The sequence below is a fragment of the Fukomys damarensis genome, unplaced genomic scaffold (genome assembly GCF_012274545.1).
Source record: "Fukomys damarensis isolate Sample0158 unplaced genomic scaffold, DMR_v1.0_HiC HiC_scaffold_9, whole genome shotgun sequence".
NCBI classification, from domain to species: Eukaryota; Metazoa; Chordata; class Mammalia; order Rodentia; family Bathyergidae; genus Fukomys; species Fukomys damarensis.
Window position 1 is genome coordinate 13,515,963 of NW_022900921.1, and position 25,089 is coordinate 13,541,051.

The 25,089-nt window shown below is 43.3% G+C and overlaps 1 protein-coding gene and 1 long non-coding RNA gene across 5 annotated transcripts in view; one reads left to right on the forward strand and one right to left on the reverse strand.

Annotated features, from left to right (window-relative positions):
• The window catches only part of Atp10b (ATPase phospholipid transporting 10B (putative)), a 301,108-nt gene that overhangs the window by 21,860 nt on the left and 254,159 nt on the right, over positions 1 to 25,089 (reverse strand). For all 4 annotated transcript variants that reach the window (XM_010622252.2, XM_010622251.2, XM_033761616.1 and 1 more), the window contains 10 exons: positions 23,586 to 24,186; positions 21,188 to 21,297; positions 19,296 to 19,422; positions 16,123 to 16,307; positions 11,951 to 12,272; positions 8,700 to 8,776; positions 7,231 to 7,356; positions 3,294 to 3,494; positions 791 to 871; positions 301 to 405 (listed from right to left, as the gene is read on the reverse strand). In XM_010622252.2, the coding sequence (XP_010620554.1) occupies positions 301 to 405; positions 791 to 871; positions 3,294 to 3,494; positions 7,231 to 7,356; positions 8,700 to 8,776; positions 11,951 to 12,272; positions 16,123 to 16,307; positions 19,296 to 19,422; positions 21,188 to 21,297; positions 23,586 to 24,186 (1,935 nt within the window). The remainder of the gene's footprint in view (positions 1 to 300; positions 406 to 790; positions 872 to 3,293; positions 3,495 to 7,230; positions 7,357 to 8,699; positions 8,777 to 11,950; positions 12,273 to 16,122; positions 16,308 to 19,295; positions 19,423 to 21,187; positions 21,298 to 23,585; positions 24,187 to 25,089) is intronic.
• LOC104860912 lies at positions 6,065 to 11,947 on the forward strand. The gene is made up of 3 exons (XR_779853.2): positions 6,065 to 6,270; positions 8,975 to 9,406; positions 11,874 to 11,947. It is a non-coding gene; the product is annotated as an uncharacterized LOC104860912 (long non-coding RNA).

Below are 25,089 nucleotides of genomic sequence, written 5' to 3' on the forward strand. Positions count from 1 at the left end.
TCTTTTTTTTTTTTTTTTTTTTTTTTTTTTTTTTTTTGTCTCTAGATCAGTGATATCAAATTTTTGCAACTAACGGTCTCATGTTCAATGTGTGTTAGTTTTGTCAGCCTGGATAGATAAGCATATTGAGGTCAGGGATTTTATCTTCTTACTCAAATCACCCTTTTACATGTAGGATACACCTGGGGGCTCAGTATTTCCTGAGCAGATCAAAATACAGAGAGAAATGACTCAAAAATCTTAATGTAGTCAATGGACAGGAATGTAGTTTTTAAGCTAAACAGGATTTGGGACACTTACCCATGTCTTCATTTCCATTGCCTGGTGCAAGAGAATTGTGGTGAGGGAGATGGTGTTGACTGGTGTTCCAAATGTGAAGATGTCGATATCAGAGCCTTTGTAGGTCTGTAGAAGAGGAACAAACAAGTACTGTGAGATGTAAGGCTTTGATAGAGTGCTTATAAGGTGCAACAGAAGGCAGGTGTCCAGTGAGGGAAAAGAACAAGGAGAAAGGTGTCCAGTTGCAATGCATAGAACACACATCATGGTAGGGCCGTGAGTCAACTCTTATTTCTTGTTATGAGGAAAAATGACCTAGTATATCAACATCCTTTGGTTTTTTTCAAAAAGTCACCAGAAGGTAACACTCTGCGGGAGACGTAGGGGGCAACCACCAGTTTGGAGCCTCTGCTCTGCAGTGTCCAAAAAGACACTGCTAGTCTGTAACTGCACATAACCAGGACTGATCCCACACTGATGGTTGTGTCCAGAATGGGACCACGTAACTTACCAGGTAAGGGATAAAGAAACAGATGAGGCTCTGGTAGAACGCATCTGCCATGGAAATCCAGAATGTTGACAGGTTGTAACACTGCCAGGGAAGAACACACCCACAGTTAATGCTGAAGCAAGCACTGTTCTTTGCAATATGTCACTTGCAGTGCCTCTCATCATAGCCGCAATGGAATGGGGGTGACAGATTCCAGTTCTACTCCAAGCTCTGGCATTCACTATGTGATCTTGTAAAAATCACTACATTCCTCTGAGAACGGTATGTTTTCCCCCTCAATGTAGATAAAATGTAGATACATATATTACCTTGGGGTTGAAGATGAGTAAATGCAGTTGTGCCTTGATACCGTGCAAGTGCCCAGGTGTTAATTACCAGTCACTATCTATGGCTGGTGCTGCTACAAACCTGGCACACGTAGAGACTTTAGTTTCTGAGTGACATCAGTTACATCCCAGGATCATGGACGCACAGAGACTGCTCAGTGGCTGCAGAGAGGAACCTTTTCATTTTTTGCTTCACATTTTCTGCCTTGCAAGGATAAACTGTAAACAGAAGCCTTACAGCTGATGATCTAACCACACTAACGTCCTTACAAGGCAGGTACTCAGGGAGTACGGTTTGCAGCCATCATGCCTGTGGGAAAGGTAAAATTAGAAGAGCCTAAGAGGTGTCTGTGCTGCCCCATGCTGCCTGTTTGGTCTGCTCTACTGCTTTCTCCTGCTATCTTTGGGTTACAACTGGATCTCTTTGTTGGCTGTCCACAGAACAATCAGCAGATCTCAGAAACCACAAGCAATTTTGTCTTCCCTTGTCACAGGTGACAACCTATTGTATTCGCAGGTGTTTCTGAATCCCTTCTCCCAGAGTCCTCTTTGAGGCAGCCAGGGTCCCTCTGCTGTTTTCCATCCTGTCTTCTTACCTATCCTTGGGCTGCTCTAACCACCTGCAGTGCCTGTGCATCTGTCTTCTCCAAATCATTCATGGTTGCCTTGTGGCCTCTTTGGGCTTTCTAAAAAAGCACTAATGTCTTTCCAGGTCTTCTACCCAGTACCCAAGTTCCGGACTATATGTGATCTTGACTTCGAAGTTCTGCCTTCCCAATTGTGAAGCAGAAGCATTCATCTATTCAGTAATTAGGGGGAGTCACTGAATGAGAGGAGTTACTCAAAGTCAGCTGGGAGACAAGTGTCTTACCCAGTGATGAGCAAACTTTTGGACACAGGTCTACCCGAACTGGGCGCTCTGCTTTGGCTATACTTTGTGTGTGTCCCTCAAGGGTTCCGATTTTGCTATCTTGGTCCTCAGTGTGGTGACACGAAGAGATGATATGTGCTTTTATGAGATGGGGGGTCTAGTGAGCGGTTACTTAGGTCATTGAGGCTACTGTCTGGGATGGGGTTAGTGGTTATCTCAGAAGGTGACTGACTTCCCCTGAGAGTGGGTTGTTATAAAAAAGCAGGCCTGCCCTATGAGTCGCTCTGGTTTCCTGTCTCACCCCATGTATTAGTCACTTTTCTCACTGCTGAGACAAAATACCTGACACTTAAAGGAGGAAAAGTTTTTTTGGCTCATGGTTTGTAGAGATTTCAGTCCCTAATGGGCTGGCTCCAAGGCACAGTGGCGTGGCAGAGGGGCATTTCATAGGAGAATCAGTCCATGGTATGGCAGAGCAAGCAGAAGGCAGCAAAGCAGCAAGCAAGGAGCCGCGGGTGGTAGCAGCAGCAGCAAGCGATGGTAGCAGGCCCATTTCTGTTCCTTATATTCCATCCAGGCTACCCAATCTTAAGGTAGGTAGCACTCACACCCAGGGGGGTGCATGCTTAATCCTAGCATGGCTCCATCAATCCCAGCATCACACACCCTAGATGCACCCACCTCTGAACAGCCCCACCTATGACCACATGAGGCACTGGGGATATACCTATTGGGGATATACCCATAACACCCTGTGACATTTTCTCCTTGCTCATGTTTCTCCTCTGGTGCCATTTTGATGGTCTGATGCAATCAAAGCCTGAACAGATGGGGTTGCCTGATTCTGCACTTAGAGCATCCAAAATTGTGGGCTAAATAAACTCCTTTTCTTTCTACATTGCGTAGACTCAGGTAGTTTGTCATAGCAGCTACAAAAGATAAACACACTGCATCATGGGGGTTCAGCTGAGGTACTTTCAAGGCCCTAGTAGAGATACATTTTTCTCTTTTCCCTTTCACCTAGGGCAGTCACATATTAGCCTGTGATATAATTAAAAGAAAAAAATATTCACTGCTCTTTGCCAACACCCTCAAAAGCAAATGAGAGAGAGAGGGGCCAGCAGTTAGGAGGAGTCACTCAATGAGAGGAGTTACTCAAAGTCACCTGGGAGACAAGTGCAGAACAGTGGCCGGAGCACAAGGCTCTCAACTTCCAGCCTGGTGCCCTCCCTCTTGACAGCCAGGAAAGCGAGCGAGGTGAGAGACAAGCTTAGGCCATCTCTTCCTGTGCGCCAGCGCCCTTTACCTCAGAGTTTTGGCCATTCTTGTACAGCTCGGGCAGCGCCAGGAGTGTTTCTGCAGAGACGTCTTTATCAAGGATTCCAAAGACGATGGGCGGCAAAGAGGTGAAGAAGAGATTGAAGAATATCATCTGCCAGTAGTCTATCATGGTGGAACCAGAGAAGCCACAGAAGAACTGGTACCAGAAGAGCAGGTTGACGTAGCACTGCAGACAGAGAGAAGGCTCTGTGAACAAGGGCCCTGCATGCCGCTGCCGAGGTGCTGTGCCGTCTTATCTGTGTGCGCAGGGCCCAACCCCACATTCCTAGCAGCTCCTGCCATTAATACTTCTATTACTCTTATTAAAGTTCTCCAAGACCCAAAGCGAACGTCATCAGGGTGTGAAGTGAGGACGCAACAGTGGTTAGGAGGACCGGTTTAAAATTCCTAGGTTTATTACTTCCGGTGTGACTTTGGACAAACTCCTTAACCTTCACGAACAGCACTCTGTCACCTGTCCCGGGAACAGCAACACGTAGGCCATGTCACGTGAATGGCAGCAGTGTGGTAACACACAGTGAAGGGATACCCCTGAGCAAGAGATGCCAGAAGCCGGAGCTGTGAGCAGGGAGCCTGTGAGAAGCTGACCTCATGAGAAGGTTTACCAGTCCACACGCTCCCCTGTTGTTCAGAAGGGTAAATAGAATCACCTGCCTAAACATTGCTTTATTTATTTATTAGAAGCTCTGTCTCCCTCAAGATCTCCCTGTCTGGGGATGGGCGGTGTCCCTCTTAGGTTTGCCAGACTGGGAAGTGTTTGGTGACTTGGTCTGAGTCACAGAAACAGCTGGCCCTGGAGTTAGCACTAGAGAGCTGAGAAGTTCTGGTTCTGAGGCACAGAGATGTGACGGCTCTCACAAGAAGAGATTCAGCAGCTCTATGTTCAAACCAGTGCTCTCCGTTCCTAACTGCTGGGCTGGTGTCAATTTGAAGAGGCTGTTATTATCATTATTAATTGTAACACAGTAATAGTTTCTTACAACATCAATTACAGTTATTATAATTACTCAGTGCCATGTGTGATGTAAGTTATTGAATATCACTGTGTAGTGGATTTCTAGAGGTACAATGCTCATAATTTGTTCTAACAACCTTGCAAGATTCTTTTGGGTAATAATAGCGTAGTATTTATGTTACTTATTAATAGTGCATATTGATAGGGACATTAATATCAATTATTAGTCCTACTCTACAGATAAGGATCTGAAATGCTTAGTTGCTTTTTGCCCAAGTCAAGAGCTAGAAAGTGGTATAACCAGTGTCTGAATTTTCAAGCTCCTTTTGTTATAAATACTCCCAGCCTTTCTCAGTCCTGTCTTTGGCTTACACAGTGAAATTCTTCTAGCCATCTGCGACCTGAAAAACAGCAAATATCTCTAGCCTGGCCCTGTGCAGAGCCTTGAGGCTCCCTGTGTGGCTCCATCCCATGGCCCACACTGTTCCTGACACACAGAAGATACTCAGTAGACACTTGGGTAGATGGAATGAATCTATGTTCTCTTGTTCTAGTACGGCCCCTTGAAGTTTTACGACTACAAATTGTTTGCTTTTTTTCCCGCTACCGCCCTGGTGGGATTGTGTATGTTGAAATTTTCACATCTCACAGGGAGCCCACAGAACCCCCTGGCACCATCGCTGAGATGGGATGCTTGCTTTCTCTTAAGAAGCTACAGAGCAGTAATTAATTCATTGTTCAAATTTCATGGGAGGAAGGGTTTTAATCCCCTCTGAAATTGGTTTCGGATGTGGAAGTCATAGTTCTCCACCCTCTAATTGCAGCCGGAAGATAATGTGGCATCCGGATTGCAATTTTGAGCACAGAATCAGGCTAGAAATGAATATCATTTAAACTTTGAAAGCACGGCTGGCTGGAAACGTTTCCTTTTCTATTTCACAAATTTAATGCAGAGAAAGAGGCTGTGCTTATTCAAAAGAATGATTCCTTCTGTTGCGGAAAAAAAAAAAATGAATGGGGAGCTTTTAAATTCTAAATAGTTTTTTATGCTCAGAGTGAGTTTCAACCCAAATGGAGTGACTTGTTTGCATAGACTTGCTGAGATAATATTACCATCTAGTTGATCGAATTTACATTATTTTTTGTCGTGCTGTTTATTTGCATATGTATTAAAGTTGGCACAGAAATGATCACTCCTGAGTGAGGCCTACTGCACTGTGGCAGAGCCTAGAGGAAGGACTGTGAGAGGCGACCCCAAAGCCACGATTTTGTAACTGTTCCTTGGCTAATCCACCCTGGTCTGAATCTTCCCCCTTGCCTTAGGCAAAGAAGAATTAGATTCTGTTTGCGAAGTCCTGGGGATTATTCACTGGCCCTTGAAGTAGGTAATGAAAAACTCAGGCCTTTGTTCCTTCCTTTAATACAGAGATGTTCTGACTCTTTCCTGAAGGTGTGATTAATCATAGATTTCTAGAACCTCTGCCAGTTTGAGTATCACAGCGTGGGCTTGCTTTGGACCCTTGAGAATAGGACAGAAACCAACACAAGTTTTAGGACACACAACACTGTCTTTACAATATTTGTATAGTGCTATGTTCTTTTTTTTGTTTGGTACCGGGGATTGAACTTGGGTCCTTGCGCTTGCAAGGCAGGACACTGAACCGCTGAGCTAAATCCCCGGCCCCAGTGGTGATATGTTCTTTCCAGAGCTCCGACCTTCGAACCTCATAATAATGAGAGTCATAATCTCCCTATATCACTGGTGAGGAAACTCAGGCCCAGTGAAGTTAAATGACTTTTCCATTGTTGAGTCAGAAAAGATTATAACCCGGATGCTCTGCCCACCCCAAGAACTTTATTCCAGCAGACACTTCATGCCTCCCAGGAGCTCCTGCAAGGAAGCCTGGTAGCACCCAGTGATGTTTGGATCTCAGGGTGAAGTCAGAGGCTCCAGGCTCACACTGTTTGAGGGACCGTCACTCTCAAGGTATGGTGCATTTGGATGGCTCTATTTGGGGATAAAATTTATGATAGAAGTCAGCCTTGTTCAAATCCTTCCTGACAACCGAAAAGTCTCGCTTATGAAATTTAACTGTAAGAGTAATGGCAGCAACAACGCTAATGAAAGACAATGGGTAATCTTACAGAGTTATTACTTCATGCCAATCATTTTGTATTCAAGCTCACATTCTTTTTGCAAGCTCACATTTAAACTTTGTAGCCAATACGGGTAAGCATCCCCCCAAGAGGCCCCTGTGTTAAGCATGTTCAGTTGCCTGCCTGTGGAACCATTTGGAAATGAGGCCTAGAGGGAGGAAGGAAGTGAGCTCACCTGGGGTGTGCTCTTAAAGTGGATATCCGACTCTGGCTCTTCCCTCTCTCTGTCATTTCCTTTTGTCATGGAGTAAGCAGTTTCCTCTGCCATGTGCTCCCACCGGGACTCTGCCTCAGTGCAGGCCCAAAAGTAATGGATTGACCAACTACAGACTGAAATCTCAAACTGTCAGCAAAAAGTCCCTTCCTTCTTAAAAGTCACTTTAGGTATCTTGTTCTTCAAAAGCTTCCTGGTAGCACATAGATGAGAAAAGTAATATTACCATGTGCATTTTACAGCTAGGGAAACAGGTTTCGGAATATTGCCACACACAGAGCCTGAACTGGAACCCCATGTGTCTGACTCAAGTGCATACTCGGAGCCATTCATGCTACTCCGTATGTGCCAAGTGCTTTCTACGCAGTATTGCCAATTTTCACATTAACTTTCAAAGAGGCTATTATGAGCCAGAGACATGAATAGTCTTGCTCCAAGTCACAGAGGTAGTAAGGGACAATTTCAGGACCCCAAGTCCAGGTCAGGCTGAATTATTCCCTTACAAATTATTCCCAGAGATCTGGCTCTGATAAGGACTTCATGGCCTGCATGGGAAGTGATGACAGGGGCACTTACCACGTTCTTGTAGAAGAAGTACACCACCATCCTGGCCAGGCGTGAGTAACACCAGTGGCCATGCACAAGCAACAGCTTCTTGAGGTGTTTGAAGCGAGAGATGGCAAAGTCACTGGACATGACAGCCTGTGAGGAGAGAGCAGAGGCATCCCTTTCTAGCCAAAGCAACCAACGCCACTGAGGGCGATGCTTTGTTCTACCTTTGCAGCCAACAGACTCTGAAAGTCCTATTATATTATGTGGTCACTCTTGAATTCTGACGCCCCCACCCTCTCTTCTGGGAAGTGTAAACCACACTAGAACCTAAGGAGGATGCTCCAGAATGGGCCAGTGACATAGTCTGGACCACCATCTCCCTCGATTTACTCAGAAAGTATTAATTTGGGCCAAGGATGTGGCAGGCTCCATTTTAGGAATATGATAGTTAACAAGAGAGCAGGAGTTTCCTTCCATTCATGTACTTCTCCAAGCTGTGTGCACCCCTCATCTCCTGGAGTTACATTACAGCCATGCACAGATGGAGCTGAGGGTTGGACAGTTCATCCCTTAAAGGGGGCTGAAATGTATCATCTGCCCTTGGGAAGAGTCACAATAAGATATAGTCTAGAGTAGTCTTAAGAATATGAAGTTTGGACATTCTTGGTTATAAATCCTGGCGTGAATCTTGGTTATGTTACTTCAACTTGCTGAGCCTCCATTTCCTCATCTGAAAGGAACAAACAACAATCCCTAATTGTGGTGGTGATTAAAAGCCAGCGAGATAATAGATGTGAAGTACCTCATAGGGAGTAGGCATAGGGTAGACACGCAAAGGGTGATACCAAACTATTTTGTGGCTTCCTGATCAATGTTCTTTCATGCTTACCAACAAATTTAGGCCAAGCCAAATGTCTGCACTGGTGATAGCAATATAATTGTTAATGCTTCAAAACCACAAAATGGGATATGATTTAGTGGGAACAAACAGCAAGTCAAGTTAGTATGCTCATTCCAAGCTGCATTTTTAGTAAATTAGGTACACTATGAAAGTTTATCAAGCAAAGGCTGGGTCAATCTGGTCATCAAGACTAAAATGGTAATTGAAAGATGTCTTTATCCTTATGTCTGTTATTGCTTATGGAAGGCACTGCAACTTTGGATGTGGGTGCAGGTTATAGAGACGGCATGTGGAATCCAGGAAGGCTTATATTTAGGGTACTACTTAGCTTTAGAATGCAACCATCATTGGCCATCTATAAAACCCAAACATTCTTGGTTCTCCCTCTGCTTTTTAAAGACTGGGCAATAGAAATGTGACAATGGAGGCCACGTAGAGGCATGAAAGACCCCTGACGTACAGTTGACAATTCTCCGGCACTCTGGGTTATTCCTTAATCTCCAGTGAGGAGATTAAAGGAGGGTAGGGGAGAAACAAAAATAAAGGATTAAGGCAAGTAGGGGCAAAAGAAGCCTAGTTGACAAGACAGTACCTGCATGCCTTCCTGTCCAGATATTCCAATTCCAATATCAGCAGCTTGAATCATGCTTACGTCATTTGCTCCATCACCTGAAAGAAAGAGGTTAAGAGGTGTTTTTATTCCTGGCCCAACTGCTCAGTGACAGTGAGATGGCTATAAAGCATTCTCATTTGAACACAACTAAGTATTTCTCATATTTCTTGAGTAGTCCCATAGAAAGTCATAAAGCTCTACTTTTATTTTTATTGTTGAACAAATATTAATAATGTCTTTTTTTGGCACAATAGTATGTGCTGGGGATACATTTAGTAAGCAAGAGAGGCACGGACCATGAATCCTTCACAGATGGAAAAATAAAAAAGACCTGTGCAGATGTTACTGAGGGCCTTACAGAAGAGCAAACTGAGAAGCTGAGCAACTTAGACACTTGGCAAGGGCAATCCAGCTAGTGAAGGATTACAGAAGAGTTGGAACTGATTCTAGGACCAATGAACTTCTGCAGCACATTGTGACCTGCATACTGACCATGTCAAGACAACAAGAATGCTTGGCAGTCAAATCATCAGAGAGTATGAATGGTGTCCAAGGAGAGGGATGGTATTCAATTTTTGTTTCTAAATACTGGAAATGTGATGAACTTTCCATTCTGGTGGTTGTTGAGGTGCCTCTACTGACATTGATTTACCATTCACTGAAGTGAGTTGTTTGAGGAAACTGAGGTAAGCCATGGATATATGCATATGCAGGCACACATGGACACACAGACACGACCTCCTCGTTACCATGACTGTCAATTAGATCCATTCTGGTGGAAGTATTCTGGATCTACACTGTCTAGTACAGAAACTGCTAGCCACACATGGCTTTTGAAATGTGGCTGGTCAAGTTTGACTTAAATTCAAGTAATCACCTATAGTTCTATACACATTTCTATATCGTGAGGCCTTCCCTGGAAGCCTGGCTCTCCCCATTGCTTTATCTTTTTTTCCTCCAGGATGAAATATCATTTAAAAAAATATATCTTCTGTCATAGAGGTACATCAGATATTAGGAAAGATTGTTTTAGAAAAGACAGCATTGAATCTTAATGTGGTTTTAACCTGGGAGTTCTTTCCATAGCTTTATCTTTAAAACCAGAGTCCAGCAACTAAACTCTGGAAAGGGTCAGTTTAGGTTGTGTGAGCCAAGAAGCATAATCAAACAGTTGTTCTGGTTGAAAAGCAAGTAAGCTTTCACAAGCATTACAGATATAAAAACCAAATAATCAAAGTATGTTTTATGCATGTATGAATTTGACAAAATAAAACCCATTAACTAGTATGCATAACCAATTAAAAATAGTGAAAAGAAAAAGAATATAAAGACAAAAAATAAAAAAAACCATCTTCAGCATCCATACAGCAGTGGGCTGTGGTTTGCCCACCCATTTTTCGTATCAAACCACCTGTATTCTCCTGGCCCCATTTCTTTTTTTCTAGTAGCTTCTCAGAATAAGATACAATTAAGTTTACAGTTGTCATCATAGAGGATATAGAATTGGAGGAGAGAACGATTCTCTCTCTAATTATTTGACAACAAATATTAGAATTTTTGTCATTGATATATCCCATGAATTTGTGCAATTATGCCAATTAAAGAATAAAAACCAACATAGTTGTTGTTGTAGGTAAACTTTGTTTTTACAATTATTTTTTTCTCCTCATTGAGTTTATTGGTACATTTTAGGTATACAGTACAGTTGCATTCATTATTGGGATCTTGTACCTTTACCTGACAGGTCTTGGTTCTCATTTTTTCCCCTTGTCCCTACCCTCCCTTCACCCCTCTCTCTTCCTTCCCCCTTTACAAACACTTCATTTCCATTTCTTCATTTTCTCATATTTTTTCTTTTCTCTTCTTACCTTTCCCCTACCCTTCCCACTTTCCCTACACCTTTAGCCCCTTTCTTCCTATTTCACATTGTCTATTATATCATTAGGATCTTATCTACTATTATAGTTTACTCCAGAGAAACTATTCAGTATTTACACATGTGTGACTTATTTCACTTTGGAGTATGTCCTCAATATGTATCCATTTTCCTATGAATGAATCTAATTTCTCATTCTTTATAGCTGAGTAATATTCCATTTTATAGAGAAACCAATAAACTCAATGAGGAAAATAAAAGTAAAACTTACAAAGTATTTATAGAATTTTCCATTTACTATTTTTGGACCTCAGTTGCCATAAGTAAGAAACTGTGGAAAGTAAAACAAGGATGGGGGGGCACTGTATTGAGTGTGTGCTTAGCATGTTCTGGTGTATGATGGAACAGTGTCTGAAAGAAACTGGGATTTTCAGCTCCACAAGCTCACAGTTTATTGAGGTGGTCCTCGCAGAAGGTTTAACGGCACTTCGGGCTCTGAGTAGTGGTTGATAGGGGAATCCTATAGGAAAAGAAAGTTAACTGCCACTGGAAAGGGGGTTGTTTTACAGAGGACATAGCATATGCAAAGACCTAGAAGTGAGAGAGAACAGGGCCCATGGAGAGTGGTGAGCAGTTTCATTTGCCTGGGACACAGAGGGCCAAATGGTGGGAAGAGGAAAGTGGGCATCATATGAGAGGTGGCTGGAGATACGATCATGCAGATTGTTGTAGATCACGTTTGGTTGTTTCTGGAAGGTGTTAAGTGAGTAGTTTTTATATCTGTACTTTGACAGCATTAGCATTTACTTCCTTCCAAGCAATTTTTAATAGGCCAACCAGCCAGCATTTATTGCGGGTATGCTCTGCTCTGGTGTTGTATTTGGGAATAAGCATACAAAATTAAAGTGAGCCAATCGTAATTTCAAAAACCTCCTTACCAACCTGCAACACTCCCAAGAATATTAAGTTCATAAATACCCGAGGTACTGCTGTGTATAAAGTACTGAGGGGAAATGAACTCAGAATCAAGATGGCTCAGTGTGTATTTTCAGGGGTGACATTTCTCAAGCCACCTGAATTCAGTGTTCTGAATTCAGTGCTCTTGTCTTAACCTCTAAGTCCTGAGTTTTCTTTAGCTGACCTGCTAGCTCCAAGACCTCTGATTTACTCTCTCTGTAGTTGCCCTCTACCTCATCTCCTAGTTACTGCATCTTCTTGTTATTTTGAACTTTCTGAGCCTATGAGCCTTAGCCTCAGTGTCTTGGTTTTGATACCAGACCTCCCACCTGCGATCCAAGACTTCCATCAGATCATCCCTGCCAAGCCACCGCCCTTATCTCAACATGGTGGGTACCTATGGAAAGGGTCATCACGCTCAACTTGTCTCGCACCAGCTTGACAATCATACTCTTCTGGAGTGGGGTGCAACGGCAACACAGGACGGACTGGCAGTACTGAGTCAACTCCAGGAACTTCTTCTCCAGCTTGCCTTGGAAAATGACATTTAATGTCTTTCCATCTATGACCAATCCAGAATCTTGAACTATAGCTCTGGAGGTAGTGGATGGTGTCTTGGAAGGTAGGTAGAATGCAAAGGAGTTGTGGTTTGGCTTCTGTGGTTGGTAGACTTGCTTTACTTCTTCTAATGTACAATTCAGGATGGATTCACAGGTTTCCTGTAGAGTCAAGCAGTACAGTATTAGGAAACAACTTTGGAAATATGTGTCAACAACTTCACTTGATTCTTTAGTAGCATGGAGATAACTCAGGAATCACCCTCCAGTTTTTCTCCAGTATTTAAAACAGCATCAAAGCAATATTAATTTGGAACCACACAGTGGTTATAATAGGAGACATTGCTTGGAAATAGAAGTGGAAATAGCTTGGCAAGATAAGGGTTGGTATAACATAATACATAATACTAAGATGATGGTAAAAAATGACAATATTTCATGCTGGTACAGTGGATTTCTGTTTCTCACAGGTCATTTCCATTCTTTTTTGTTCCTTAGAATATTCCTATGGATATTACCCATCTTAATCTAGAGATTAATCTAGAAATTGAAACATACTAAGTATGTTATTTTTATTGGTTCTTTTCCATTACTTCAGATGGTGTAGTTATATTCTTAATATCTCTTTAATTTCTGTGAACTTCACTTTGAAATAAAGACTGAGGAAGTTTTGGAAGAAAACAGTATTATCAATCTTCATAGCATTACCTTGAGACCATAGTGTTGTGAAATAAATCAGACACAGAAGGTTAAATGTGACATGGTTTCTCTTCCTTCGGATACTGAAAGTATAAATAACATAAAGAGCAAAATAAAAGATGACAGGAAACAGAGAGACCTTTTAGAGATGGGAAGGGGATCTAGAAATTGGAGAGAGAGGAAGGAGGATGTAAAAAGGATTAAAATATAATATGTATGTGTACCAACTCCCCATGGTAAATATATTTATTATGGATTACAAATATGCACTATCTTAAAAGTGTTTTTTTTACAGTTGTCATTTTACAGAGTTTTTATCCCTAGTAAGGAATGACATCCTTCACTTACTGAAGTATTAAAATTTATGCTCAAAGTATTATTAAGTCAATTTAAACAAAATCATTATGTAACAGTAGAGTTCACTTGGATTTTGGCAAAATTCGTGAAAGTCGATCTAGAGTGACAAGTTTGGAGAACGCTGATCTAGAACATGTGAAACAATTTCTTCTGGAGGAAACAGTCATAGTTCCGTACTCCTCAGTCTTCCTTTAGGAGGTGCTAAATTGCGTTTTGCAGGCCATACGTTAGGTAGAAAACCTGGAGGGGCAGTAGGAAGTGGTTTTAGAAGTGAGTGGCTCTTATCTGGGAAAGAGAACAAGGCAGTTTTCTTTATGGAGGTTGGGTTGGTGTGAGTTATAGAAATTACTCCAATATATGATTGTAGCAAGACACTGAAGATGTCCGTTTCAAAATCAATTATCTGAACTTAGTTATTTCCAATTTTTACAATAGTTACTATTTACCGAGCATTTAGTGTATGTCGGCTACTGGCTGTAGGCAGTCCCTAGATGGGTCCTAGTGATGTCCACTTACTGGTATTCATGTCCTTGTAATCATCCATGGAGTGTATGCTCCACTTAGTGATTTCTGTCTAATGAAGAGACTTCCTTTGATGGTGAAATGTAACTTCCTGTATTAGGTTATAAAAAGACTACTGCTCTCCTTTGATATGCTCTTTCTTGGAATGGCTCACCTGGGTTGAAACCAGCTGGCATGTTATAAAGAGGCCCAGAGGGCCAGCAACTGAGGCCTGCTGATACTTATGTAGGTGAGCTTGCAAGCAGGCTTTCTTCTCACCCGAAAGGCACCCACTCAGTTGAACCTTTGGATGAATTTACAACCTCGAAAGCTCTGCTGCAACTGCAATAGAGCCCACCAACCACAGCTGGTCACCCAAGATGCTCCTGGACTTCTAACCCACAGGACTGTAAATGTAAATGTAAATGTAAATGCATGTTGTAAATGTCTGCAATTGCTGCGTTTTGAGGTCATTTGTTTTGAAGCAACAGATAACTAACACATGTATTGGCCAAGTAAGTCCTATTTCCCTTTGATCTTGTTTAATTCTCCCAGTACCCCGTGAGGTAAATATTTTTTAATCCTTACTTTACAGATGAGGATAAGTAAAGTTTTTGGATCATATTAAGCTCTAATAACAAGAGTTTTTACCATTCCCTTTTAAAATTCCTTCACATATCAATATTTCCAGTGATGAGCTAGTAATTCCTTTCACTTTATAGATGAGAACTGGTTCCATAACTTGCTTACACTTACTGCTTTACACAAAAACAGGAGACAGTAGTCCTAAATCAACTTATAGTGAATTAGGCAAATTAAAACCCCTGGAGAAGATATCTTCTGAATATTGAATTACACTCAACTGGGGCATCAATAAATCTAAGATTTAGAATGTATTTCTGCAGTTTCCAGCTTAACGTGTTTATGTATCTACCATTTCTTCTCGGGCAAGGGAATGAGAAAGACTCATCTGATAGGTTTAGTAGGCTCAAGGGTGAAGGCAGAGATGAGAATTTAGGCATCCTCTTGGATGGTCCAGGACGGCTTTGAAAGATTGACAGGGAGTGAATTAGAGATTCAGTGGCCTGACCTGACATGACTTGGAATGTCACCTGTGTCCCTTGGGGACTTCCGTTGGTTAATGACACCTTTATCTTCCTATAGGAATGCATTGCATGTGACAAGACCTGTAAATAGCCCTCTGTGCCACCCAAGATGCCCACCTCACAGCCTCACAGTTTGCAGATGCCCTCCTTTCAGCAGTACCTGGAGGAAAAGGAGCATCACAGAGGAAGTTTCCTTCATGACGAGGTTGGGCGAGTCTTGACACTGTCACCAAGGTCAAGCTCTCAAGCAAGCTACAGAGGACTATGTTTGCTAAGTCCAGCATCAAAGCCAAAGTCTTCCCAGGGACTATTTTCATTTCCAAAATTCACTGGAGTTCAAACTAATTACAACATCATCTGTACCTGCTAGGAAAAGTAAATGATGTTTCCAATTCATCAAAAAAGGGCCACGGGCATTTTTAATAACACACACATTAAAAAAGATGTGCGTATGGTTTCTTTGTGGAATAAAAGCCAAATATAAACCTTAACTTTTTAGCTGGGTCTAGATGAGCCTTAGGCAAAATGAAGAGAGATTTTAGTGTTCTCTGTGGGTTCTCTTCTGGCTGTTTTCATTTCCCTGCCTTTCTTCCTCTTCTGCCTCCTTTTCCTTATGGGATGTCCTTTGCCTACCACATCTAAAGCACAACGCTTTTCTTGTCAACAGACTCCTCTGAATCCAGCCCCTGCCTCCTTCTGTTGGGCATGTCTTAGCCAAGAAGATGGTGGAAATTTTCTTCCTGTAATTTGCATTGTGAAAATAGATTCTGCCTCCTGGATACAAAATTCCAAGATAGCTTGGCATACATTCCTTCATACTTGTCATGGCATTCTCCTGGATCTTACTCCTTAACACCTATAACCTATTCTGGTTGAAAAGTGCTGTTTCAGAATGTTTGCTTCATTTTTTTTCTCTCCCATCCTATCAAAACATATTTCCTTCCATATGGTATCCTGCAGGAGGAGAGAGCAGTGTTCCAGATTTAGTCTTTGCTACTAGAAACTAGCAGGGTGAACCTAGGCAAGTACCTGAGCCCCAGTTGGCCTTCAGCTTTCTCATCTGTAAAATGGGGTGATTGGACGAAGGGTGGAATTTGGGAGAGGTAAAACTTTCTAATAAGTAGTCTTAGAAGTAATATAAAAAGAGACCAGGCAGCCAGATGTGGGATGAGGTGGAAAATACTGGGATGGGTAACTCCCAGGGTCTCCTGAACTCTAAGATCCAGTGAAATTTTAGTGGTAGGGCTGCTTTTGGTGTGTGTTTCGATCTCATCCCTCCCCCAACTCTATCTCTTGTTGGCCAAGGGCTGGCTCTCTACTTGAACTTGTGGCCCCTGCTTTGACCTTACCTGACTCTCTGTATTGATAGAGTAAACGGTGTCCGTTTGACTTAAGAGTTTGCAGGCATAGGCGATATTGACTGCTGTCTCCTGCTTGTCTCCAGTCAAGACCCAGAGCTGGATCCCAGCCTCACGTAGAGCAGCAATGGTGTCTGGAACACCTTCCTGTAGCCGATCTTCGATCCCAGTGGCCCCTGGAATAACCAGAGGTACCAGAGCTCACATTTATGGTGAAAGAGTAGGTGCTTAATTCTCCCAAAGTCTTATGAAACCAGACAATATCTTTTAAATACCTTCCCTGTGCTAGGTTGTGCTAGGTACCCGGGATACAACTGTGGTCTAGGGAGAGCTGGTGTGTACCCTTTCAGAATACCAAGGTCACTGAATAAGGGAAAGAATTGTACCTTCTCACCAGGAAAGTCATTTCTGAGAAGCTGTTTTGCACAGGTTATAATTGAGGCTTTAAACTTCTCCGAGGCCTCACCCAAGGTCCCTGAATAAGGCTGCATAACTCAGCTACATGATGAGAAATGGCCATGTGCCATGTGAATGTATACCAGGGAACTTGAACTCCACCTCAGTCAGGGAGGGCCTTGCAGAGGAAGTACCATTTAAGCCTAGATCAGGAAGAACTATCAGAGGTGAGGGAGGCCGGAAGACAGTCTAGGTAGAAAGATCGGCACTGCTGAAGGCCCAAAGGTCAGAGCAGAAGAAGCCACAGTGTGGGAGGCAGAGGGGAGTGAGTGTCAAGGCCAGGGAGGGAGAGGAACATTGTGCGGTCATGCACAGCCATGCGGGGGCCTTGAGGGACTTGGAGTTTATTTGGTAGCATAGAAAGTTAAGTCGGAGAGGGACAGGATCAGTTTTGCGTTTGAAGATCATTTTGAAAACTAGATTAGAGATGGGAGGAAGGAGGATGAAATTCCGAGCTAACAGCTACTTAGGAAGTCGAGGAAGGGTGCAGAGGAGAGCTGATGGTGGCCAGGACGAGCGTGGTGGCAACAAGAAGAGAAAGAAATGGAGAGACTGAGCTCTGTGCTCTGCAAATGATCGCAGCATTAATAGGGATTCGTAGTTTGGATAATATTCTTGGAGGAAATTAAACATGCACATGCCATCGATTTTTGAATGGTGTGAAGCTTTACATCAACTCTGATGAATATAAACCCAAATATTGAATAGTTGCTAAGTGATTAAGCAAAAAATAAATCTGCATTTAAAATGAGATTCATTTCAGGCCACAGACTAATGGCTGCCCATTTCACTCTGGGCAGGAGTGAGGCATTTTGTTTCTTTTAATAATCTAGAGTGATAATAGGCTGGCAGAGCAGTTACACTGGGTGCCTACTGAAAAGATCATTTCTTATATTGAAACTCAGTGTGAAAGGAATGAAGCTTTCTTGGTGGCAAGAGAAATCTTTTCCTAAGCCACCTTCCCAAGTCACCTTCAGGAGAAAAAAAGCAGAACCTCTCTGTCCCCAGATGTGCTTGGTTTGCATTTCAGGTCCAAATGCCAGGTAAACAATCTTAGGAAAGGTGACAGATCACACCTCCTCCCTACCTCCTAGGGTTAGCCTGTGAAGCCTATTTGTATGATAGTGAGGCAGACTGAAGGAGAAAGGAAGAAAAACACATTTATTTGTGCAAAAGAGAAAATGAAACAGGCAGGCTGTGATCGCCTTTCCCAACCGGGGAAAGCTGGCAGATTCTAACAAGTGAGTCCTGTTTCACTAGAGCCAGCTGATACCCTTTTCACCAACCCATACCAGAATATGCCACCCCAAACCGAAGAAGCCTCCATGAGGTGAGAAGGGGACCAGCCATCCTAATGAGTGGCCTGGTGTAGTGGACACAGTCGTTTGGCCTCACTGCCCTCGGGCTATTGTTAAAATGATTCTGATGTCCAGCTTTAAAGGGGGCCTCATCAATCAGCAAGCAAAGGTCTCTGCAGTGAAGATGCAGGAAACAAAAAGCTGGAGAGGGGGAGTAAGGAGCGAAATGTTTTCCCCTGCTTGCCAGCTGTCTTCCTAAATCCTGTTGCTACCTTTTATATTTAGTATGTACAGGATTCACCATCTTACAGTGGCCTTGAGTCTTTTCCTTTGGGCTTCTGTCTAACTGGGCACCCAAGGAGTGAGTCATGCAGAAGCGAAGTTAAGGCTCAGAGGGGTGCAGAAACATGCTGCTGGGTACACAGCAAGGTCCTGGCAGGGCTCGAACGTGGCCCTTATTCTGTGGTCAGTGCTTCTCCTCAAGAGGAAAGGAAGCTTTTGCTGTATGGCCAGAGTATGTTACTGGCTGTTCTCTTACCAAGACCTTGTTCTGCTCTCAACATGTGAGATTAGTGCTTATAAATGAGGCCTCCCCTTTCTTTCCTCCTTTGCAATACTTTTCCTTGCACAAAAATACAACCTGCCTCTTAACTATCTTTGGTGTTTCCTGTCTTTCCCTAGCATGCCACACTGCCTTCTGTGGAGCAGTGATTTTTGTGAAGTATGTCCCTCTCTTGTAGACATTTAGCATATAATTCACAGGACCCTTCATAATCTGGGTCCCATTGACCTCTCTCGCTTCCTCCCAGCCCTTCCAGACACTGTGTGTCCACTCACAGCTTATTTCTGTGTTTCCATTTGGCCCAGGTGCTCACCTCTGGGCCTTCATTTGGATTTTTCCCTGCTTGGAACATGTTTGCCTTCCTTTCTCTTTCTCCTTTCAGTTAATGGCCTTCTAGGCCCTTCTTAGCACCTGCTGCTCTGTGCTTCTCTTCCATCTGGTCAATCTTCCAGCCCGGTTCTCATCCCTTGCTTAATCAGCTGACATCCTGGCTAGACTGTGAGCTCTGGGGTGGGGGTAAGTCTGTGACTTTTGTTCCCCACTGCAGTCCCAAAAGCTAGTATGCTTCTGTGCACATAGGTGTTCAGGAAACAGTTGAATGAGCAGAGTAATGTGTTGCTGGAGAAGGAGCTTCTTCCAGCAGGGAGTGCAAGAACTGTCCCCCGGGACATCTTCAAGAACCATGGATTGGGTATTGTTACGGCCTGTTTATGCCAGATTCCTAAAGGGGCACCCAAGGAACGCTGTGAATTGAGACAAATTTGTATCAGTGTCAGACCAGGGCCAAGAACTTCCTTTGTAACTTATAGCATTCTTTTTCCCTATAAGGATGACTTATTTTTAGCTACCGAGTAAGGTGAGTTGCTTTTCCAGATGCTGTGCTGTCTCCATTAGAAGCTCATCTCGGTTGTCAAGGGATGCCTCGGCCTGGCGCCGCACATTGGCCCAACTCCGAAAGTCTTCTTCACTTATGACCTACAGGACAGGAAGAGGCTCATTAATAACCTTGGGTAGGTTATAAGTAGAACCCTTCTTCCTTCCCTATCCGTAGCTGTCATGGGGCTGTTTGAACTTTCCTACATGACTAGATGGGGATTTGAATGCATAAATCAATAAAATATTGATCTTTCTGTTGCATTATCACCAAACGTCTGTTGAATACCTATCATGCTTAGGGCACTGGAGATGATCAAGATGGACAATGTCCCTGGATCCCCAGGCTAATAAGTTGGTGGAGGGTGACAGACATTAACCAAGTAAGCAAAAGAATAGATCATTTCAAGAAGTAATATGTAGGTAATAAAAGGCTGATATACTGGAATGTGAGGGGGTAGGACAGTAATTGGAGGAGAACGCTGTTCAGTTCTCTTCAACAGGTAGAGAGCAAGCTAAACTCCAATGATGAAAAGGGTCATTCATGGGGAAGAGCAAGTTCAAAGGCTATGAAACAGTAATGATCTTGGCCTTCCTTCTGTTACTTGAATATATCACTTGGTGGAACGATTGTAAGCAAGGTAGAGGGAGGCCAGAAATGAGGCTGGAAGGGAAAGAAGCAGCCATATCTGCATGGCCCGCAGAGCACTCCACCAGGCATGGTGTCGTACACACGGGGGTGCCATCTCTCTCCCTCACTGGGGTCTCACGGCACTTTGTGATCCTTCTGTTAACTTTATATACATTCTATCTTTTGTGCAAATATCAAATATCCTCCGAGTCCCTCTGCATGGCACTATAGGGCATTCCAAGGGGACACATGTTTCTTTACCTTCTGAGAAATGTCCAATCTACTGGGGAGATGGCGTATAGAAAATATGCATAAATAACTAATGGAAAATAGAAAGTGCTACAGGTATTATAGTTCAGAGTATAGCAGTAAGCACATATTGCTGTCCCAGGTGCTGTACATGTATTGTCTTGGTTATTTTTTAAGGGGCAAGGACCACAAGTACCATTTTACAGAAAAAAACCTCAGGAAGGCAAAGGAGCATGCTCAAGGCCATGCCTCTAAAAGTGGTGAGAGATGGGAAGATGCACCCAGATGGGGCTGGCTTTACATTCTGCGACAATGTATATTCTGCACTGAGCAACATAAAAGAGATCAAGAGCCACAGGAGTTTATTGGAGGAGAAATCACACCTAGCCATGTGGAAATGTGTGCCTGACACAGCACTCCTACTAGATGTTACATTGCTTATCAGATGCCCTGGCTTTGCAAATTCATAGCCCTTTGTTTCCCCTGCCTCTTTCACAGGAGGTGCAGAATATGAGGTAGATAATTTACATGACTGCAGCTGAGCAAGAGGAGTGGTAGGGATGTGGCCAGAAGCAGAAGACAGCTGAGTTTATCCTGTGTCCCTCATGAAAGGAATCAACTGCTATGTGGTTAGAGCTAATTGCTGCCACTCCATGGAGACCAAGTTTTTCAAATCCTCTAGATCCTCCCCCAAATTCGAATCCAAGCAAAGAATACAAATTTTACAAGGCTGCTTTGAGAAAAAAAATGACAGTATTGAAAATTATGAGTTACAGGTTCTCCCTTACACATGCAATGAAAAGCCATAGTGATATGACATCTTCACTGTTCAGATTTCTGCTCCAGGAAATTTGTCAAAGCCATAGATTCTTAAAAAACAGCCAACATTAAGGAACTTATATAAAGAAAAATAAGGGCCTACAGCAGGGTTAAGGCCATTCGGCTACCTAAGATGTTCAAAACCTGCTTGGAGGAAATCGCTCTCACCTTCCTGGCGATACACAGGGTGCGCAGGCCATCTCTTGCATACAAGTCCAGATGCTTTTGAGTTCTGGCTTGGATTCTCTTCATCTTCTTTTCCATGTTAACGTCAGTCACTGTCAAATAACCATTGTTTCCCCTGAGGCCATGTACATAAATGCTCAAGAATCTTTATCCTCAATAGTCTGGATCTTCCCATTAGATGAGGAATGCTCTAAAAGAGGAATCCCCTTCCTGCCATCCCTGGGAACAAGGAAGAGTGCTGCTGGCTGTCAGGTTGCCCTGGAAGATGACTAATTCCAGAGGTCCTTCAATTTTCCTCTCTTAACATCTTGTCAAAAACCTAGCCAGACTAAATGCTGTTTAAGAAAGGCTCGATTTCTCATGATCCTTTACTGTTTTTAAGAGACCTCTCTTTTCACAGTCACTGACTATAATCCTATCTTCTATATCTGAGATTCTATCCTTGCATTCTTTTATTCTGTTGCAAACACTTTCAATAGTTTTTAATCTCCTGGATATGTTTGAATCAGTTTTATGGATTCCATTTCTTTCTTATTTTGGGCATTCATGAAATACAGTGCTTGTAAATGGTGGGGGGTGAAGGGAGGGCAGGGACAAGGGGAAAAAATGAGAACCAAGACCTGTCATGTAGAGGTACAATATCCCAATAATGAATGTAACTGTACTGTATACCTAAAATGTAGCAATAAACTCAATGAGAGAGAGAGAGAGAGAGAGAGAGAGAGAGAGAGAGAGAGAAGAAAGGCAAGTCGTCCAAGGTATGGTTCTGAAGCACATGTTTGTATGAAAATCACCTGGGAACTGAAATCATAGGGATTTTCCAGTTTTAGTATATGTGCGGCTGAAGCGAGCACTGAAATCATAGAGATTTTCAAGTCCGAGTTGGATCCCTGCTGAATGAGAGGACCAGAGGTTTGAATCTTTATTTTATTACCACCTGGATATCTTGCACAACAATGCCTACAGTAGAAAACTAAAAATATAATTCTCGATGAACACAAGGAAGTCCAGCAAACTAATTTTTTTTAATCATGTACTACTCTAAGACTGTTTTTAAACAATTCAAAAAATCTTTTCAAATATCATCTTTCAGATGCCTTAAACATTATTCACTTTTGTATCTATTTATTTTAGTACTGGGGATCAAACTCAGGACCTCGTGCTTGTGAGGCAGGCATGGTGCCACTGAGCTAAATCTCAGCCCATCCCACTTTTGTATTTTCTAAACTCTCTGTCTTCTGCTTGTGAGCCTTTGACTTTACCTTTTTGCTCAGCTGTCAGGGAGCCCCCGAGTTAAACTGTTCAAATGCTGTGAGAACATTAAACTTGGGGTTATTTTTCCCATTTTTTTACAATTTTGCATCTTGGTTGTTATGGTAACACTGTATATGTGTCCCATATTGGAAGCATCTCCAATCCATTTTGCGATCAGGTGAGGAAATAAAGAAAGACTTCTGGGGCCACTTGGATGGCTGTCACCCAGAGATAGAGTACTGTGGCTTCCTTGACTCAGAAGCACTGAATTTGCTCATCTGCCAGAGTCTGGGGAAGAAGAGAACTAATTAGCTCCCTTCCTATTCTCAATACTAATCAATCCCCATGAACCTCTTGGCTCTGCTCCACAGCTAATAATGCAGGTCGCACAGGGCTGCCTGGGCAATTCTAAAGCTTGGCGAGAATCTACTACCCTGGGAGAATCAGAGCCCCAGAACTGTCTTCTCCTTGCTAGCAATCAAGAAGCGGCTGCACACTAATTCATGCTGCTCCAAAATTGGACACTGATGTGTAGGGACTTTGGAACATTTTTCTGGCTCAATGCAAATTCATAAAAATCCATCTGGGGGAGGTTGGGGAAAAGGTTGATAAAGAGGGACACATGAGGCTTCCCAGAGTGAACCTAACCTGGTGTAGAATTCTGGCAGCAAAAATGGGCACTGCATGGGGATTCAGGATACATAGGCCTAGGATTTAACACTGAACTATACTATCTAAGGCGCTGTTCTTTCTGACTTGAGTCGGCTCCTGTCCAAAGTGAAGAGTTAGGGTTAACGTGTGTTCTAGAGTATTGTTACTGGTGCCAGAAATTGTGTGAGACCAGTACATGTTTAACTGAGCCTGGAAAAGTAGAAACTGGGATAAGTAAAGTTATAGAGGCTTCTCTAGTAGAAGACTGGACAGTACCCCTAATATGCTAATGAGCATTGTGACTGCTTAGGTGATAGTGTTATGCAGCACACTGTAAGGATCTCACTTTGAAAGCACACTGGGAGCCTGTGTTCCAGGTGGGAGCTGGCATCACCTTAACTTGAGCTCATTACCATTCCACACTGCTCCCCAACTATACATCCCTCTTCCAGGATCCTGGGGAGGATGGACTCACCACAGGCTGGGTCTTCCAGCAGGTCCATGATGACTGAGTCAGCCCCCTTGGTGTAGATGATGATCTCCTGGGTCAGTGGGTGCCTCACCACCACAGACATTCTCTTTCTGACAGAGTCAAAGCCCAAGGTGAAGAGGAGATCAAAGGTGAGGCAGATGCCCTGGGGCAGGCGCACGGTCACCTGCTCAGGGGTCCGGGACACCAGTGTGAAGCTGTAGGCATGGGCAGCATGCACCAGAGCAGCCTCGTCAGGGCTCTCAGCCTCATAGCAGAGCTCAGGTGTGGCCAGGTCTAGGTCTGGGGCCTCCAGTACCTCCTCCAAGGAAGCCCCCGACCCAGACCCCAGGATGTCACCCTGATCCCAGGTGCTGCTCCTGTAGCCACCATCTGTGGAGTAGTCGCCACTGCACACAGATGTATCATCTTTCTCATCTGAGTCCATGTTGGGTCCATTGGCTCTGAGGCTCTCTCCCAGGTCTGTGTCGGATGGTGCAGTGGATGAGAATGACTGGCTGAGGCTCAGGAGCTTCAGCCTCTGGAAGAGCTGCTGGATCTTCTCCAGGGATGTCCCCAGGACCTTGGTGGTGGGCGGGATGGTGACCTATGGTCAAAGGAGGAAAGCAGAACATTACTCTAAATTATGGAGATAATTTTGCAGAATATGGAAGCAGTTTTGCAGTAAGTGGAACATCCAGGGCTTCTGTAATCAGGGCAAATGTCCTCTGTGGGCCTCAACTACCCATAAAATGAGGGAGCTAGGTAAGATATTTCCTTCCAGGCCTGACATTCTAGGGGTTGACACTGCTCATTTTCTTCTATTTTTGGAGCACCCCACTCTGGTGATGGCCAAAAGAAAGATCAGGAGGCAAAAGTGAGACACTCATGGTTAGAGTTCACATTCCCTCAATCCATCCTCAAGGGAAACCTGGCCAAAACACCGAGAGGTCAAACCAGTTGGCTGTTATTACACAGGGTATAGATGGCAGAGTTCAGAGTCAGAACTGGGTCTGCCCAACTCCAGAGATTGGACTCAAGCAATCCTCCAGCTTAACTCCCCTCATTAACTTTGGATAATTGAGCATTGGAGGCCATCTTTTCTAAAATGATACTTCTTTCATGCTCAAAAATAAAGTTAACTTCTCAGAAAATGCTCCCCGTCTCCCTAATCGCCCTGAAAACTTCTGTTTACCTTTCTGTGCTTGAAGTGACTTTTTGGGGAGGTTTCAAAACTGGGCATGAGAAGGGGAGGTTGTGGTTGAGTGCCTGAGTGAGCTCTCTTTTCTTGTTTTATAGCCTCAAGTTGTACTATCTAATTATTCTCATCAGTGACTCACAAGGGAGCTTTACTGAGGGTTTGTGGATATTTGAAGATAAATCTACCTTTTGTAGACTTCAAAGTATACATTTACATAAATGGCCATCTATCTACTTTATTTCCGTAGAAACAACATCATATATCAATTATTTGTTAATGCCGATATAACGGCAGGGGTAAATTTAACAT